The sequence below is a fragment of the Anomalospiza imberbis genome, chromosome 3, assembly GCF_031753505.1.
Source record: "Anomalospiza imberbis isolate Cuckoo-Finch-1a 21T00152 chromosome 3, ASM3175350v1, whole genome shotgun sequence".
NCBI classification, from domain to species: domain Eukaryota; kingdom Metazoa; phylum Chordata; class Aves; order Passeriformes; family Viduidae; genus Anomalospiza; species Anomalospiza imberbis.
This window is the reverse complement of record NC_089683.1, coordinates 89,932,172-89,952,505: the sequence shown is the minus strand read 5'-3', so window position 1 is coordinate 89,952,505 and position 20,334 is coordinate 89,932,172. Positions and strand designations below refer to the sequence as shown.

Below are 20,334 nucleotides of genomic sequence, written 5' to 3'. Positions count from 1 at the left end.
CAGATAGCTGCATGGTTGCATTGGGTTCTGTTTTGAAAAAGTAGGACTTCAGCTGAATATTATTCCTGAGTTTAAGGAAGGTTTGTTTAATCTAGGACAGCTTCTGTAGAAGAGAGACATGATAATCTATCTTAAAATTTGTTAATGAAAAGAAAGGATCTGTGCAGTCACTGAGACAAGGGAACGAAGAAATCAACATGATCAAACAGATTGCCTGTAATCACAAACCTGAGAGAACTAACACCATAAACTCCCCTCAGTGTTCTTGAATATAATTCTAAAAAGTAAAATAAAAAGGTCTTTAATCAATAAAGCCTTGTGCATATTTAGTTCTTCAAATAGACATAACTGAAAAACTTGCCAAATCTGAAGTTTGTGGAACAATGTAGGACAAAAAATTCTGCAACTTAATACACACTTTCTAAATCAGATGATGAATTAATGCAGTTTCTGGATTCCAGTACTTATCCAGTGCTAGCCAGAGCTCTAGAGGAAGAGAATCTCATTAGAAAGCTTACAAATTTTACAGCAATCAGCACAGGAAATGATCTTTTCCCCTCAAATACTACATTTTGTTTTTGCCATCTCTTTGATTGGAGAAGACTAAATAGAACAGCTTGTTTGGAAGCCAACCTGAGTACCACACATGTATGAGATAAAAAGGCACATTCTACTCTCTTTGGACTGTTGTATTCAGTGTGTTTTGGGGTGGACTTAAATATAAAGTATGAGTTAATACCTTATATTTGTTGATTTACTATCTTTACTCAATAAATGGTTGAACTTGGAATATTTAAAGAGCAAAATCTCATCAGCTTAACATAACTTTCAAATTAAAGGATCAGGAAATGTTTGCAAAGAACTCTTGCTAATAACTGTTGTAATGGCTCCTGACTATGAGACACAATGATGCATTTGGTATGATAGTTCCTTAAATACACTGGTCACTTTAAAATTTGTCTGCTGATAATGATTGGATTGGTATCTGCTGCCAGTGAACAAGGCAAAGCATATGCACAAAATACCCATGATTGCTTGATAATAAATCATTTTAATGATTATATTCAAAATTGTGAAATGTGAATGGTACTGATGCGGAAAATAACAAAGGCTGAGGCTCATCAGATTGGCTGTCCATATGTGCATCACCACTAGTATTTCATTTGCTTCTCCTCTACAGCCTCTTCCTTTGATTGTTAAGATATATATTTTGTAAAAAAACCTCAAAAACCATAACAACTATTGATGGTGTTTAGAGGATTAAAGTTATGTGCCTTTCTATTCTAAATATAAGTGGTTTGATATAAAACTTTGTTTCCTTGTTAATCTCAAACTAAAATTAAGAACTGCTCTCCTACAGTTTTCTTAATAACTTGGTTACATTGATTATGTTGGATTCTGAAAGTTTGCATGACCTGCAGGAAGGTATGAATATTAGAAGCAGACAAGCACCAGAACATGGAACAAACTGTGCATCATTGTTTCTTTATTACTATTTTCTCAAAGCCAAGGAATCATTTGCTAAAGCAAGGGAAATTGTAACATTTCATTATTATATGAAGCTGGTATGCATGATGGCCACATTTTCAGTTTACTTTGGAAGGAGATGCAGTTGAGAAAAGTGAATATTTCATGCTTCATATAATTTGGCACCACCCTACGTGATTTAGCTTCGAGTCAACAACCAGTTTTAAATAGTTCCAGTCCAACAGGAATTAGACAAATGCCTATTTGCTCTGCAAAAACCCCCGAAATACATCATGACCACATTCACAACTTAGACCATGTGTTGCTTCCTTCTCTCAACCTCAATCTCACTCTCAAATTCAATCAGAATCATGGTTCTCTTTGAATTGGTCATTTTGTATTAACTCTTTAAAGCAAAAGAAGACACCAATCAGAACACATTTGTATATGATCCCCAAGCATGTTTTTAAATACAAAATGAGAAAGTAATACAAAAGTTTGTATATGCAAGACTTCAAATAGGTTTTGAAAACCTACACTTAAATTAAGCTGGTAGGAAGGCCTGTATATTAATGTCAGAATTCATGACAAAGACATCTTGGCTCAGAAGTAGAGGTGGTCCATGGATGAGATGGGAAAGTAATTCTTTCCAGAGAGTCAACCTGGCAGTGTTACATTTGAATTGGCACTTAGCAAAAAATGAAGGGCAATCCAATGGGCATGGGCTGAACTGCATGAAATTCCACTTAAGCATAAGAAAAGAGTCTTCTGAACAAGCAGGCTCCAGTTCAGGAAATAATCTTGTTTATTAGGAGAGCACATACATGTAGACTTGGGTTGAAGCACTAAATTATGATACTGTTTTTGTGAATAGCAATGAGCACCTTCTCCATCATTTGTAATAGCAGAACTTTCTAATCAGGATTAGAAAACAGAGGCAAATACATTTGCAAAAGGACCTAGATGGTGACACAGCCTTTGGCTTTTGGTGCAAGAATAAAGTTGTAAGACAGTTGCATGAGCATTTCTGCATTTGAGAGACTTGTGATTTAGAACAAGAGTTGAGTAAAAGCAGGAATGTGTAACTTCCTTCTTGTTTTAGGTGACCCTCTTAAGTGGTGGTAGGGTAAGGCCTGGATTCCTCACACCTTAGTGGGGTGTGCAGGATCAGACCTTAATTGCCATTGACTGGCAGAGATCTTCAATACTTGGCCAAGCTCAGAGTCAAAGTGGTCCCACATTGTCTCTCAGTATGGATGATATGAAGAGCATTAATGATGTAAGGTCTCCAATTTATGTTCCTCAATGAAATAGGATGCATTCAGATCTAAGTGCTCACAGCTTTCAAATATGAGAAGAATAAACAAAAAGGTGGGAAATTGTTTAGTTTAATCACTGATGGACAGAAATCTGATGAATCTTTTTAAGCTTAGGAACATTTTAATCTTCCATTAAAATGTATTTTATCTATTTGGGGGTGTGGTAACTCTTATGTTCACTTCCAATAGGAGCTGCAACACAAAATTGTATCAATTTAATGAAGCATTTTAGAGATATGCTTAAGTCAGGCAACCATTATTTCAATCCATTATTAGCTATCTACAGTTAGTATCACTCAGAAAATACTTATGGAGAATAAAGGGGAGAGAGTCCATTTTTTATTCTAATTTGTGCATTTTGGGTAGATTTTCCCTTTAATATATACATGTATGTATCTGTGTATGTATGCACATCCACACGTACGCGTGAAACTTCTTTGAACTTTAACAATTCTGCAATTTTCTTTCATATAAGAAATATATTTTGTACTGTTTCCATTATTAGTAGAATGGTATGATATTAAAGTGAGCATTTAAAATGCACCTTAATTAAACTGCAGGAATTATGCCTTGCTTAATGTAATGAAGAAAGAGAATTTAAAATGAAGTAGCATCATTGTGTTCATTTGTAAATAACATATTGCAGCCAACTGTTTCTTAATTGCCCAGACTGTTGATAAATAATCCAGTCCTGCTGCTCTCCACAGACAATTTGCTTTGGATCAGACTAGGCAATTCAAATAACACTAATTACAGTGAAACCCTTTTATAGTGAATTCCTGTTTGCCATGGGGGAGAAAATCACTATATCAGGGGAAAGCACTTTTGCCTTTGATTTGTGTCTAAAACATGAGAAACACATAAAAGCTGCATGTTGTGCTAAATAAAGGACATACTCTTGCATTCAAAGTACTTATATTTTACTTTTTATGATACAATTGTGAATTATGTTCATTTTGCATTTGTAATTAGAGGGCGGAACAGATGTGAAAGCTTAGTTTAAAGTGATGTATCCATTAAAATAACCTATGCTGCCAAGTGATTGCTTAGTATAATAGGGGATTCGTTCACTATGAGAGGAATTCTACTTTATTGGAAGGAAACCAGGACTTCAGGAAATGTTTTCTATATCAGGGGATTCACTGTAACATGGTATCATTGTATTTATGATTTTATGATGTTAAAATGCATATTAAATGAAACAAAATTCCCAACGATTACTCGGGAGGCAGCTAAGTACATAACATTTAATACAGATGGTTGGAAGGCACAATTTTGCTCCATCACTGCATCCGTATCCTTGAACGATTTCGACTGAAGACAGCATTTCTCTGAATTTTTCATTAAACCAGACATCTTGAAATATGAATTCCTTTTATGTTTCTGTGAGTTTTGGCTAAAAGAACCCCAGTGAATAAATCATACAATACTACATGTCACCAGCACTTGTGAATATTTCTGCTTTGTTATTCTACTCTCAGTAGAGCACCATTGATTATCAAACTCAGCGGAGAGCATTTTATGATCATATATCTCCATTAGCTCCTAGTTTGACTACCATAGATTTTTCTGGTTAAGCCTGCATTATGTATTAGGAAGCCTATCCCTTCAATACAAAGTTTGATTTTATTCTCTCTAAGCCTAGAACTCTTATTATGTATTATGTATAGATTCTTATCTTTTATATGTAAAAATAGCAGGACTGTCTTTGTGTAACTGAAATATGTGCCATCTTTTTTTTTTTGATTCACAGAGAGCATATTTTATTAAGAAGCAGAAATTCTACAATGAAATGGCTGTCAGGGTAAATATTTCTTCACTTGTTAAACAAATGAAAAGTCAATTGTGCTCCGAATTTGCTTTTAATAAAATGAGCAAAGCAGAATAATATACACTTGATTGATATGCTGATGGCAACAGCAGGAAATACTACATAGTTAAAAATTAAAGTTTCACTGCAGAGTCAGGGCTGTATTTGAAAACTGTAGCTGAATTTGAGGTACCTGAATATGTCTTGCCCCATTTAAATGCCCATTGGACCTTATCATGTATGATACTGATAAAACCCCCAAACATTCTATCTGCCAGTGCTCTTACAAATATAAGAACATATGTTCTACAAAAGTAGACATATATTTGCAATTTTGACAAACTGCAGGGCTGTTAAGCTTGTTCATGTGGCTGTGCTTTTTCTCTTGTTAGTGTATGATGTTTGCTGTATTGAATCTCAAGAGTTAGAGAGCGCAGGACAATTTCATTGCTTAAACACAGAGGTGGAACTGAACTGATCTCACTGATGATATTAAGAGTGAATTTTGCTAGATGAAGAAGTGTATAAACAGACCTTGAACTTCAATGAATCTAAAGCAAACAAAGTTTGTTGTGGGTGAAACTGCAAAAGATATTTAACTAGAAACTAGCTTTTTTTCCCTGAACTTTGAAATTGCACTTGAACAAATATGTAAAACAAATATGTAAAACAAATATGGGGAAAACATAAAATAATTTTTGTGATTAAGTCTTTTTATGTTACTTATTTCTTTCATTTTGTGATATAAAACTGCTTTACTTTAGAAGCCTGCGTCTTTTTAGGCCAGACACCTTTCACTTTGAATTCTACCAAATGTAGGAATATGGTGACAATGGAGATTAACCCAGGGATTAATGCAGGGAAATTCATTTAGCGTAAGATTTTTAGAATGGATTTTAATTTTGTGGCCTGAGTCCAGAATGACTCAGAGTAAAGAGACCTATACTCAGCAGGTGTTTTGCTTAGTTCTAGTTCTCTCAAAGGCACAAAGTAGAATCTTACATTTGGTGTATGTTAAAGAACTGAAGGTGTTTAACAGCAGTTTAATACCTCACACATGTACCTTTTCGTTGTTGTTATAGTTCATTCCTTACTTAGCGAGTTTGAAAGTATTCTGCAGTGGATAAATGCTATTTACTCATGCAGCTGAGATCAGTGAGAAAACATAAGATGTAAGCCAGCTCTTAAAAGTTGCCTCTGTACTTCCAGAATATATTTGAAGACTAAATTTCAGAGGTAATTATGTATTCTACTCAAGTGGAGTTTTGCATTTGGTCTTTCATTTTTAAAAGAAATTGAATGTGTTCCCATTCATTTGTAATGGAAATATAATGTTGAATCATTAGGTGATATAAATCTTCAAAGTACCATTTTTTCAGTCATGTCCTTTTCTTTAATGGAAATTTAAATCAGTAGAAAACAATAGAACAGATCTTTATTTAGTTGCAAATGTCAGAATCTGATTCTCCTCTATCTAAATCTTGTGCAGCCATATCTGCAGAGCAGGCTTTGAATGCTACCAGTCTGAAACACTGAATGCTTTTGAGGTTTTTTATGTCCTGTGTTTCCTGAAGAACTAACCAAGGTCCAATAGCAAATAAGGCCTGTTGAGTTTCTGCACAGATCGTGTGTGCTCAAACTTCAGGCTTCCTAAGCCAACAGTTCCTTATATTCACTCATCGTGAGCTTGATTCATGATTGATATAACTCAGTGTTCTAACAATATAACCATAACTGTGTATGTTTTTCTATTTAACCACTTTGTTTTGCCTCATGGTATTATTAATTATTTATTTCAGTTTATAGTCACTCTTTAGAAAGGGAGTTTCAGTTTTGGCATTTGAAGTATCGAGGGCATACACAGGTTTGTAGTTTTGAAGCCAGTCTACATATCTTGTTCTTCTGGATTGCATTTGGTTGTAATCAGAGCTATCAGTTTTACCTTTTAAAATTAAATCAGAGATCTTGTTTGAATCAGTTTCAGTTTCGAGGCAAAATATGATTCTGTCTCTTAAAAGATCGAAGAGATTTAAGATTTAATCTTTTTTTCCTGTAAATTTTAAGCAACAAAAGTAATCCTATGGCAAAAAAAATTCCACGAGCAGATGGCTTTTGATATATCAAGGTTTTGCCATTTGTTTTAGTGCTTAAAATAAACATTATTTATAAGACCACTTACATTTTGATGTTACTTAATGAGGAATATGCATCATTGATTTGACTAGCTTAAGAGGTCATTTAGAACTTGCCCGTTAACAAGCTGTAATCTGCTGAGCACACAATGACTTTGTTTAAAATTATCTGTTCAGTGCTGATCAATGACAATAATTGTTTTGTACCAATCACTGTTGAAACTTGCTAATTACTTTGAAGGGCATGCACACACTTGTCTCTTCTTTTTCAAGAATTTTTTAAACATTCACCTTGGAATTAAAAAGAAATGCAGTTGTAACATTATACTTCTTTATAAAAGGAAACAATTGAAACTTTCATGTTGAAAATATGAGCATCATCAGAAGCTTTTTATAAAATGGTCTTTCCTAAAAAAATTAATCTTCAGTTTTGGGATCTCTAACATACAGTATTAGGGAAACAGAAATCAGACATAAAATAATCTGAGACACAATGCAGTTTTTCTTACTTAGATTTCATTCAGTTGAAATCAGTGAGTTCATTCTGAACAGAAAGTGGTGTAAAAAAAGGTAGAGTGCAGCATTTAATTGGTACACTGAGCCCATTGGAGGTAATTATAGCTTTGTACTATTTGAGCCTTTTGTCTTTCAGCTGGAGTTTTGATCCTTTAACTCAGAAATATCCAGTTCTGCATTTATAACTGTGAGGTGAAGATTGTCAGAAAGAGTTTCAAAGGGACCATAATCCTGCATTAATGAGCACATGGCTATATGGGAGCCAAGTTGCTCTTGTTGAGAAATTTTGAAGCCAAACAGAAAAACAAAGCTAAGATCCTTATTCACATGCAAAGGATTTTGCTTAATCCCAGATCTCTGAAGGCATACGCATTCTCTGCTCTTTCTCTATTCCTTTTTAACCCAATAAGTTTGTGTATGAGAAAGTAGTGTTGCAAAGAATATGAAATTTAGTATCACCGAGTGCAAAGCAGCATGTCTAGAACCTTTCTTGTTCCCAGAACTCTTATTTGTTCATATTATAACAATATGTAGAGGTCCAAACCCCTTTCATTAAAAAAACAACAAAAAACTAAAACCAAAGCAAAACTAAAACCATACAAAAAAAAAATTAAACTAAAAAAAAAACAGAAACAAAACAAAGCAAAACAAAACAAAACAAAACAACAACAAACCCAAAAAACCAAAAAAAATCCCCAAAAACCAAACAAAAACAATCACAAACAAATAACAACATGTAGGCAAAAAATACAACTTTTGAAATTGGTTTCAAGCCTTATTTGGGAAGGGACGAAAATCCATGCTGATGCACAAAGGGGAAATAGAAGAATATATTAACACTGGAAGTTAATATCTTTTTATTCTTAATAACTAACACATACCTCAAAGAATTACTGAAAGCTTTTCTGTGATTCTTATTCTCTTGTTAAATCTTGCATAAAGGGATAATTATACCTGTACCCCAAGGTGCCATCAGTTGAGGCCAAATGTTGGTTTTTACTTTGAAGAATAGTGTTTGGGGGTGTGTGAATGCAAAATGGTGCCAAAGTATGAAATATTCAGCCCTACCTTAGTTGGTGTCATTTTAGATGGCTCCAGTAAAAGTCTGGAGGTGGAAAATTTGCATACTTTTGTCAGTTGTCACAGTGGTACAGAATTGGACTGCAATGGAACTGGTAAGAGTAGAGATAATTTTGCCTGTTACTGAAGAGCACTCCCAAGATTTGATGATAAAGATTCTGAAATTACTGAGTGCAATTGTTACTGCTAATCTGGGCATTTGGCAGCTTTTTAAATTTGCCTTCTTCCGGAATCAGACACAAAAGCCATGACATTCTTTTCCTTGCCTTTTTTTTTTTAAAAAAAAAAAAAAAAAAGGTGCTTATTTAGAAAGAGGTAGGCTAAGAAAAAAAGGCAAATGTCACAACCACATTGGTTTCAGTCCACTTAAAAAGTCGTTCCTTGGTTCTGGAAAGAGAAAGGTTAATGTAAAGAAAAAAGTTCCTTAGAGATACACTGAAGTGTTTAAGTTCTTGAAAAGTCTGGTAGCTAGGGGCCCACAGGAAAAGGAGAGCTCTTAGTACATTGCAACATTTTATTTTTTCTATGCATTTAGATGGGAGGAGTAGCTTCTGGATAGTAAAACCTCCAAGTTTTTGCTTTTTAGATTCTGCCTTTCAGCTGTCAGGTCTTTTAAAATTTCAAAGCTACAAAGGTCAAAGAGATGGATGTTGGAGCAAATGAAGCTACTGCAGACTAGAAGATAGAAATTGGGAGATTAAAGTAGAAAAATATTCAGAAAAAAAGGAGACAAAATACAATGAAGGAAGTAAAGAATATTTTGCAGGAAAATTAATGATAAGTTCAAGGAGGGAAGATTTTAAATATGGAGGAGCTAGACCCTGAGAAGAGAGGAAAAGATGGTTACTCTGTTTTTCAGATGTAAACATCTAGAGTACACTGACCTCTCATGGCAAGGAAAATCAGGAGTAAGAGCAGCCCTCAGCATGACTGAATAGAGCAAGTTACATCTTTCACCTCTACATGTCGTGGCATAAGGATAAATATAACTCACCAAATGGCAATCCTGATAGCTTTTTACCTATTTACAGAATTACAGAATCATTTAGGCTGGGAAAGGCCTCTAAAGTCATTGAGTACAACCTTTGACTGATCACTACCTTGTCAACTAGACCGTGGCACTAAGTGTCATGTTCATTTGTTTCTCAAAGTCTTTCAGGGATGTTGGCTCCACTACTTCCCTGGGCAGCCCATTCCAATGCTTAATTGTCCATTCTTAATACTTACTTTTTCATGCCAAAAAGCAGATAGCTGGTAAACAGGTAATGACTTCAGAAACATCATGATAAGAATTTTCAAGTATCAGAGAAGGTTTCAACACATTTGTTGAAATCAGTTCTTGGGGAAAGTTGGGTAGACTAAGTATTTTTTTTCCTACCCTTTTTTTTTTTTTTTTTTTTTTTTTTCCAAATGATGCTTTTCAAAATGCACCAAAATATTAACCCTTGTATTTGGAGGATGCTACCTAATTTCTATTCATAATACAACTTTATAACTAGCTACAGATAAAGAGCTTTTCTTCTCCAGGTTAGGCTTTCTCTAGGTTAGGCTTTCGCTGTTATGCAAGAGAATAGTATTTCTTGAGAAGAATGAAACTAATGTGGAACAAATAGACATGAATCATTTTACATTGGAGATAAAAGAACTGAAATTTATATATGAACTTTTCAGAAAGTCTGATTCATTGTGTTCCTGGGAAGCCTTTGTTCACTTTACACCTTTGCAGAACACAAAGGTGAAAGTGTAGCAGAAGATGTTGGGGAGGTGTTGACTCAGTGCTACAATATGTTACAACCTACACTGATTTCTTCATTGAAACTTACCAGTGCTTCTACTTGCTATCACTTTTAAGGAAAGAGGTCCTTGAGATCTTGTACACATATTTGATATGCATGCAAACTTTTGATTTGAAATATACTGAGCAAGTATTTATTTCCTCCAGATCCAGAAAACATGGCGAGGCTATTATGTTCGGAAGTATATCCATAATTTTTATGCACTGAAGAAATACCTGAAAGCTGTTTCTATGAATAACGAACTTGTCAGGTAAAGGTAAAAGCTCCATGTGGCAAAGCATTCATTTGCTCTTCTTTTATTTGTAGAAAGTTTGTGGCACTAATTAAATTATTTCTTTGAGTGTAGGTTCCCCTCCATTATCAAATATATATCTCTATCTGTTACCATTCTCTTTATCCTATGCCTATTCAAGTTATACCACATTCTGTTTTCATTTACACTTTTATGAATTCAGAATAATTTCTTTGAATTCATTAGGTGTTCTCTGGGTTTGTCTTAGTTTAAGAAAAATGGATTTGGCTCTTCACCTATGCTCAGAACTCGTAGGTTATCATGCCCTAAATAGGGTTTGTTGAACTAGATTTTTTCCCCCCAGTATACACAAGCTAACCAAAAATTTATTTTTTAATTGGTTTTGAATATGGACTATTGACAATGAATGCAAGGGCAGATTTGGATTTAAGTTTCATGCATGAGCCATACTATGAATATTATTTGGGAAAGATACTGGTGTGGATGCAGTAAAGCAGATTCTTTTCATAGTTACAAAAGAGAACTAATAGCCTCTCAGATTTCTGTCTAGAACTGTTCTTGCTTTATGTTCTTAATCTATTTCTCCTATCCATCCGTTTTCTTTCCTGTACTTAAGCTGAAACCTCTCTAAAATAGAGGTAATTATTTCCCTCTAATGGATTTGATATCCTGATTCATGACCATCACTCAGACAACAGTGGAAACAAACATAGGAAATGCTGGGTGACCATGATCATTACTTTCTCAGTGTAAATTAAAGCTGTTGGACAAAATCCATGCAGTGTTTGCCATTCAGAATGTCTGAGACAAATCTTTGCTTTATCAAGCATAGAAATATAAAGGAGTCTAGTAAACCAGTATTTCTAGAAATCTTGTCTAAATCACATGGCAAAGACTGTTACATAAAGCAGCATATGCAAATTATATATGAAAAAATCCAGGATTATCCAACTTCTTTGTATGCTGGTTATTAATGATATTATTCTTCCACAGTACAGCTGGTGCTACATCCTCTTGGTCATAACATTATTTCTTCTGCACTACATTGTTACCTATAATGAACCATACTGTTAGTCACCTACCTCTGATCTCTCATTATTATTAATTTAAGTGTATTCTATGCAGAAAGTTAGGTCACAACTCAGCAAAACCAGACTTAAAACATTCTATTATAGCTTCAATGGTGTCTAGCTTCAATGGTATCTTGATCTGAAATCCTTGAAATATTCTTTTCTTGAAAAGGTAGAATCCTAGGAAGATTAGACTAAATCATGGAAAATTAGTGAAGCCATGACTTCTCTAGTTTAAAATCCATAGTACTGGATGAACTGCAGAAACAGAACCTGCTTCTCTGTTCGTAATTGTTCTATCACTCTGCTCCATTCCCTGCCTAAACCTAGACCATGGCTCATAACTTTTTGCTTAGATTGACATTTGATGTGTGCCAACAAAACAAGATAGCAAGTGGTATTCCTCTTGCACTGTGAACATGGATTGGTTGGAACTTTGTATTTTATTTCCCCACACCCACTATAGATCTCTTCTGGGTATACCTAACTTTTGAAGACTACAAAAATTGGTTTTCAGTACTTTGACATGTTGATCAAATTCCCTAGTATTTAAATTAGGTTAAAAACCATTAAAAACCACAAAGCCTATGCACTGCATAGATATTTTAACCGAGAAACAGTTTTGTGCTCTTTAACAGGTAAGATGAGCAGTATGACTTCAAGTACATCAAAATGTGTTAAAGTTGGTCTGTGTGAGCTCTTATCTGTCAAATGATATATTGATATTTTGCTAATTTGAGTTCTGTATTCTAGAGTTCACAGAAATACATGTCTTTCAGGTGAAAAAAAAATCTGTCTTTTCAGTTTTAGAAAGTTAAAAATTAATTGTTAAGCTAATTTAGACAAATAGATCTTATTATTGTTTCTGTTTTTAAAACGCATGAGTTGCCAAGTGCAATCAAGAATCACTGCAGTAATCCCTTTACTGGGGTACATTTGAAAACTAATATGTATATCACCTTCAACATTCTTATGAAATCTAACAGATGTTTAGTGAGGATTAGGTGTAGGCCCTCAGCCAAACAGATTTTTCCTGTCATTGGGCTAAGTTGCTGCCAACTACTTGGCCCCAAGGAGGCCCACCGTTTTTCTTATGTGGAATATTGAGCCAGGTGGAGGAAAGATTCTTCTCATATTTTCATTAGCCATCACATTGGCTCTGGAAAAGTATAACCTCACTGTTCATAAACATTTTTGCATATAAAAATGATTGCACCTGTGCATTATAAAAAACACAAGGAATTGTCAGAAATAGAAGGAATGCATTTATGAAATAGCTGGGTTTTATTAAAACATCAACATTATGCAAATTTACTTGTTGATGGACGGAGAGACTGATAACACTTGTGCACTCAGATTAGACTGCCTTTGAGTATTTCACGTCTAGGACACCATAAAGCAACACAACGTGGAACATGAAATAATGTGCATGAATACATGAAACTAGCCCCTGACTCCCCCACAAAAAAAGAAAAAGATATTTTTAATTTCAAAATTTGTTTGCAATTTGTTCTTTCTAGAATTCAGAATTACATCATAATTCTGAGTTGAATTACACTGTAAAATTCTCTGTCTTATCTATTCTAGAATAAGACTGGCAGAATTTTTATTTGTCAACACCTATCTAAAATCACATTGCAAGTCCTTCTATTTTTTGGACACCAGATCCAGGACTTGTGCCTAATTTTCTCCTCTTTCATTAAGGAGGAGCCTATATCAAATCATCTCTCACTTTTTTCTAAGAGAAACTTCAAAGGAAGTTCTCATGAAACTTCGGACATTCTGTTAAGTTTCTTATAAGAATATCTTAAAAGAGTTATTGACCAAAGTTTATTTTCTTCTAATTTCTCCTTTACCCCCTTTTTTTTTTTATTATAGGACACTTCTAAGTGGTTTTCTCAACCCTTAGCCACATCTTTACCATTCAGCTTCAATACAAACTGTCCTCATTTAATAGCTGCCCTCATTTAGTAGCCAGACCTTTATCATTTGTCTTTAGTGTGAAAACCCCAGGAGAAAGTAAACTTAATAGAAGCTGCCCCAGCTTAAAGCCATAGAGGAATATAATTACGTTTAACAGAAATTGATTTAACAGAAATTGACCTAAAATATAATTAAATAATAATAGTCATATTATGTGTGACTTTCCACTCACTTAACAGACTGGTTATGGCACTGATAGACTTACCAGACTTAAGGCACTGCCTTGGTACAAACTGAAGATAACTCTCAGTTTTAGCTCCTAGACTGGCTAAATTCCTCCATCATTCCTATTACTTCCCGCTGCTACAGAACCACTAGGTCTGATGGCTGCTGGTGTCCCCAGTAGAATCCCTAGGAATTATGTTAAGTAGTGTTTTAAAGAATCCCTTCAGAGATGGAAAAGAACAAATTTGAACCCTAAACTCTGTCTACATAAGCACATACTCAGATTTTTCTTAACATTTGTGCAGTTTGAGTTCTCTTTTGCCTAAAAGATATAGGAAGTTCTTTATGAAGCAAGTAAGAAACTTGTTCTTAAATATTTATTTTACTATATTTTGTTATTCAGAATTTAGGAATAAATCCTTATCTCTAGCATCAATTTTTTACTTTATTACCAATACATATTGTATTCTATCTCAATATGGATTAGTTGGATGGTTTAATTTATAAATGTATGCATGAAAGTAAATTTCATTACTTCACAGTGCAGTTAGTGTATTTAATTTTAAGGGAAAATACTTTCTTTTGAAACATTCTTAAAGGTGCATGTACCATCTCCAGGAGCTGGCTAAACGGTTACAAGGGGAAATATGCCAAAAGCAATTAGCATTGGCTATAACTCCATATGATGCATTAGAATTTTGTTTTATGTGAAACAGTTTCCAGTCCATGATAAGCAAATGGACATCAGTTCACATAAATTAGCATGCTGGTGCCATTATATCTGAAGAATTTATGGATGATGTCAGTTGCCCAAATGTGTGATTAGCTTGCAGTTCTTTGCCTAAGGTTATCTACACACTGGCCTTTAAACTATGGTAAAGGAACTTTGCTATATGTCAGGTGTGCAAGTAAAGATAAGATTTTGGGATGTATTGCTCCATTTACTGATGAATGGCACCATTTAAAATTTTCCCTAGGCACAGAACTGGGTAAAGAAAGCAGTATCAGAAAACTGACAGAGCAGTAGCAAAGTACTGGCATTGGGGTTCTTATGTGATCAAGGCAGATAGTTCAGCTTTCTTGGCTACTGAATAAACATTGACTTAAAGGTGGCAAACTAAGGCCTGAATCTACCTTTAATAAGCATCATAGTTTACATAAACATTGCTGAGTTTATAAATCAGGAATTTCACACACTTGCAGGACCAACACCAAATTCTTCTTTCCATAGTTAGCATTAGTAGTGAGTGGCCCTGGAGAGTGTGGCTTTAATCCAAATTTGACTAGTTGTTCTTTAGCAGATTTAGTTTCACAGTCATCATTAAAACCTCCAGGTCTTCAAGACACGTCAGGAAAATAGATAATACAAAGTGATAATAATCACTTCTTTGGCAATATGTGTATTTATGAATCATTTGTGCAGCTTGATTTTTTTATAACCCTAATGAAGAGTGAAATAAAAGAGTACTTACATGTTGCCGGTGATCTAATCCAATGTTTAGCTATTCTGTAAATATGTCTGAGAATGCAGTATGGAAAAAAGTAAGATTATCTATCTTGTTCTAGATTACTATACCATTTCTGAAGTGTATTTTCTTTTAACATGGCAAGTACTTGGTTTATTAAAACTTTTGAGGTATAGCTATTTTCCATGGAGTGGGCTTGAAGTAAATCATTCTTTGTCACAGTGATATGAGGAGAACTTGCTCAGCCTCCACCTGTCAGTTCCTTTTTGATAAAGATAAGTCCAGATGCTAGCCATTTTCTCAAGTGTCAAAGTGTTTTGAAGAATGTATATATTGTCTTATAATTCAATTAAGTGTTCCTCATCATTGACTGCAGAAGCAATTGATTCTGTAGTCTATTTCCAATTAGTGCCAAAGCCTTTCAGACAGCTCCTTAGAATTCTTGCAACAATACAACCCTCATTTTTGTAGTGTTGTTTTTCACTTGATGTTTAATTAACTACTTTATCTTCAACCCATCTTTTTTTACTTGTCTTCAAAGATATGAAGAGGAAATACATTATGCTTTTTAACCTACTTACCTGTAATTTGAATTTTCTGGATATAAACTTACCCTGTCAGCTTTCTCTGTGAGCCTCAGAAATAGAGGCAAGTGCCAAGTATGCTTTCTCATATTTAAATATTAATTTGGAGTGGTAGGTCACACAATTTAAGACATCCATGCCTTTTCCAGAGGATTTTAGGCATAACTGCTAGATTTCTAGGAATCTTAAAACTGTAATTTTTTGAGGATCCCGAAGTACTTCTGTAGCCACAAACCTGATGCTATTAGGATAGGTAAGATATAAAAAATAAGCTTTTGGAGTTGATCATGAAATTTAAATGAAGTGTCTAAAGTTATAGTACAGTCAATGGCCTGTTTTAACTCCATGGGAAAACACTTTCTGAATACAGTGAGGTTAAGGTAGGAACCATTATGTTTACACAGGAAGCTGAATTTCCAACAGAGATTGAGCTCACATCCCTCATGAGCTTTTTTCTGTTCATGTCTCTCTTGAGCAAGGAGTGGAAGCAGCCTTTACCATGTTTTTAGCTAGTTCTGTGTAAATAGTTGAAGTTTTGCAGTAAACATGAACACCGTAAGTAACATAACTAGCTGCTCAGACTGAAGTCTTCGATAACATGAAGGCAGTATTTTCTCATGCATGTTTATATAGCACTAAACACACTATTAGGATAAACAGATTAAACATGAAGCTTTATTTCATTTGTAGCAAAAGAAATTTTTTTTTAATCTGGATGTGTGGAAAGAAATCTGAGATCCCTGTGTACACTCAGTGGACCAAATAGTCTGTGGTGTAGATGATTAGTTTCGATGAAGGTTGAATAAAACAGGTGTGACAACACAGTATTGTAGGATAACAATAGTTCCATACCTGTGAACATTGAAGCTGCTGTAGTGTCTGGATAGATTTTTTATTTTGTAAGAGGTCTGTTAGAATTACTGACAGCTCATAAAACATTTTCTGTGGACAAAGACTGACTAATCATGGCCTTTTAAACTGTCTCATAGAGACAGACTTCACAGTCTTCTGTTTTGTCGGCAGTAGGATCTTCACTGTAAAATAAGTAGAAAAGGGGAAGAGGTACAGTTTCATTAAGCTCTAACATATCATTGACTGTCAGGTAGGTCTTGTTATGCTGTCCATCCTCATTTAACTATCCCACAAGATCTCTTAATGAAGTTAAGCCCCAAGTTCACTCCAGTAATTCTGTGGCAAGAGTTTGTGCAATGTAACAATTCATCACTTGTCAGGAAGGCACTTTTAGTTTATACATTTAATAAGGGCATCCTCTAGCTTGGTTAATTAGAAATGAACAGTTTGCATATTTACTAAATGCGGAGTGTCATTGCCACCACGGCCTATTGCCTACATGAATTATTTCTCTATCTGCAATAAACAGCTGGGTAATTATTACTGCCATAATCAGATAAATTCCCTCTGTAAGGCTTTTCTTACATGGCAATTCTTTGAACTCATCCACAGCTGAACAAAATTTATGAACTCCAGCAGCTATACCACTTTTTCATAGTGTAGTGTCCCTGTTCGCTATTTCAAGGACATGTAGACTATCATAAATATTGTGTAAATTAGGAGGATACATATGATTACCTAAAGATTACATATTAATAAACTTGATTTTCAAAATATAGTTTTCAGGTTGTAACTGATCACATTATAGCAGTTCTGGTTTATCTAATTGTAGAGAAATGACAGGCCATCTATATACAAGCTATATGAGGTTATCAGGCAAGGGCTCTAACACTTGAAGACTAAAGACTCCTGAGGAAGTATATAAATATTTTTCATGTGCCATAGTCACTTCAGTTGTTTAGGTCATTAGAAGTATGACAAATATTATATGCCATTTACTCAACTCACTTAAGCAGTCCTATTGTTATTAAAATAAGGTGATGGTTCTTTTTGTTGTGCCATTTTCAGTTTAATAATGAAGCATAAAATTTAAATGCATTCATTTATGTGTTACATAAGAAAATTGGATATTTCATTTATTTGTAGGATATATAATTTAGGATAATATATATATATAATTTATATACAATTATATAAATAAGTTTGCTCTATGCTACCCAAGTATTCCAGCTCATATGTGAGTGTATCTGCAGGTACACATTAGTGGGTACTTAATTTACACATATGGATTTTCCAGAACATGCTATAATGTAGCTTATTTTTGAGATCTCCAAAGAAACAAAAAAAAATCAAAGGACATGAATGTTACTTTTCCTAGTTGGCACACAATAGCTTATTTGATCTAACATCACTAATTTGTTTTAATCATAGTGTAAGATCCTGTGTCTGAGTGCTGTTAGAAAGTTGCCAGTTATGTTTCCCATGCTTCATAACTCTTTATCAAACAAGTAGCATTACTCACAATTCAGCAAAATGCTCAGAGATATCAGAATGTTAAGGAAGGCCAAACAAAATAAAGTGTTCTTTGGCACTGCTCTACCCAGTGAAAGGTTTTTGAGATTAGACTCCCTTTATTATTTCCCATTTATGTCAGAGAAATAGAAACTACAGCAGTGATGACCTTTAAAATGAGCCACATCTCAGTGGTTTTTGTTATTGGAAATGTGGTGACTATGCAATGCTTTTTTCCAAGTTTGTGATTTAGTTTTTGTCTGAGGATGTGAAGGCTTATTGATCTTTCTTTTTCATTTCAGATTTTTTTACAGTGGAAAATCACAGTCCTTTGCTTTATATTGGTGTACCTTATAATGTCCCATGAGATATCATAGAATTGCATGAGATGAAAAGCAGTATACAGTATCTCATGAGGACATTTTTGTTTTGTTTTAAAGGAAAAGTGTCCAAAATGGAGAAAAAAGGGGATTAAAAATTTGTCTCAGTTAATTGTTTTTTGATTTTCTAAATAATTATAAATAGACTTTTCTGTTATCTAAAAAGAGTTAAGCCTGTGAAGCGGTCACTCAGAGAAGAAAACAGAAAGACTATTTATTGTCTATTTTTACAGTCTAGAACAGTAGCGAGTAATTACAAAAAAGTGTTGGTTTTTTTCTTCTAGTAATCATGAAAACAATGTTATTTGGAATCAGATGATCTTGTCTGACTTCAGATCTATCACCAATATGATGTCTATCAATATCCAGTTTATAGCAGTATCTATAAAAAGCCCATTAAGCTTTGACTGAACAATCTAGTCTTGATTTAGTAACATCAAAATATATCAAATTATAGTAAATACCACTTTAATTCTAATCCAGGAGTTAATTACCTTTGATGTTCAAGTATGTCCCATAGTTCCCAACTGAAACAGTTTCATTTTATCTTTGAACCATCACTACTTGTTATATTCAGCTCTACTATACTGAAAATTGGACATAAACAACAGAGATCATTGAAACATGTTGTCTCTGCTCAAAATAATTTTTGTTACTGTTTTGGACAGACCTTCAAACATTCTTTAAAATACTATTAGCATCAGAACTCAGCACAGTTATGATGACTAGGAAATGAAAATAAAATATTTTTCTTCTGTCTGTTTATGCATTCATTTGTATGAATGCTTTCTATCATGTGAAAGAGCTTCTTCATATCTATGAATCCTGCTTGAAATACCTCCTTTAAAAGCCATAATTATTCACATTGTGAGCATGACTTTCCTTAAACTGTGAGAAAATTTTACTTATTATTATACCCCTTTCAAATTCCTCAGACTCTTCACCTTGTAGGGATAATTGCAGGAGTCCATTAACTGGTTTATCCTTGACAGTTAAATCCCCATGTTTTATCTTGAACTTCACAATTCCTGCTACCTTTAAACCAAATCAAGAAACAAAGTGTTTCAGGAAAGCAACATTTTCCACCTCTCTTCTCTAAGTAAGCTATTCTATTCTTGTCCAATTAACTAACTGTTTGCTAAATGTTTACAGCCTCTTCTAACAAACCAATTTGTTCTTTCGGCTTGCATGGCACCCAAATGCATGCAGCACTCATTTGCCTACTTGTACTTGGTGGAGAGGCCTCACAACCATCTACAGCACTGTGTTTGGCCCCTCAGGAAGGATTTAGTACTCTGACCAGAAGTTTATGTGCTTGGGTATAGACAATAGAATACATTGGATGTACTCTTTAGACATGTATAATTGGACGTTGAAATTTATAATTAAGTGTAGTCTCATTTATTAGGTAGAACCAAAATTTCAGAGAACAGACTTTAATTCCAAGTGTAATTTCTTGCATGGTATACTAAAAACACCTGATTTTTTTTTTTCTGGTGTTAATTACTTCAAAGTTTTCAAGACAGTAAGAGATAACATTTCCTAACACTTCTGAAAATTGGGATCTAGTTGATATTTTCAGTTTGGCAATGAGCCAAATGCTCATTGGCAATGAACCAATGCTGTGAAATCACATACTAACAAGTAGTACTGCTGTATTAAAAAAAAAAAGTCAGATCTCTCCCAACATAATTACAATTGCTATGTAATAAAACTATTCATTTACTGTGTCTTTCATAATGTTTTATGCTTCAGTAAAAATGACATCATAGATGCTCAAGGGGTAACACCATTCCATGAATATGAAATTGAGAAAACTATGAGGTACCACAAAAATCACTATGAAGTTGTGAGTCTTGGCATTGCTGCTCTGTCATACGTAATAGGTCATTACATAAAAGCTCTCCCTGCCTTGCTGTTGTAAAACCTTTTTAATGTAGACAAAGTGT

At 34.2% G+C, this 20,334-nt stretch overlaps 1 protein-coding gene across 2 annotated transcripts in view; it reads left to right on the top strand.

Annotated features, from left to right (window-relative positions):
* Nucleotides 1–20,334, top strand: part of SPATA17 (spermatogenesis associated 17) — an 88,725-nt gene that overhangs the window by 8,070 nt on the left and 60,321 nt on the right. For both annotated transcript variants that reach the window (XM_068185629.1, XM_068185630.1), the window contains exons 4-5: nt 4,540–4,590; nt 10,267–10,370. In XM_068185629.1, the coding sequence (XP_068041730.1) occupies nt 4,540–4,590; nt 10,267–10,370 (155 nt within the window). The remainder of the gene's footprint in view (nt 1–4,539; nt 4,591–10,266; nt 10,371–20,334) is intronic.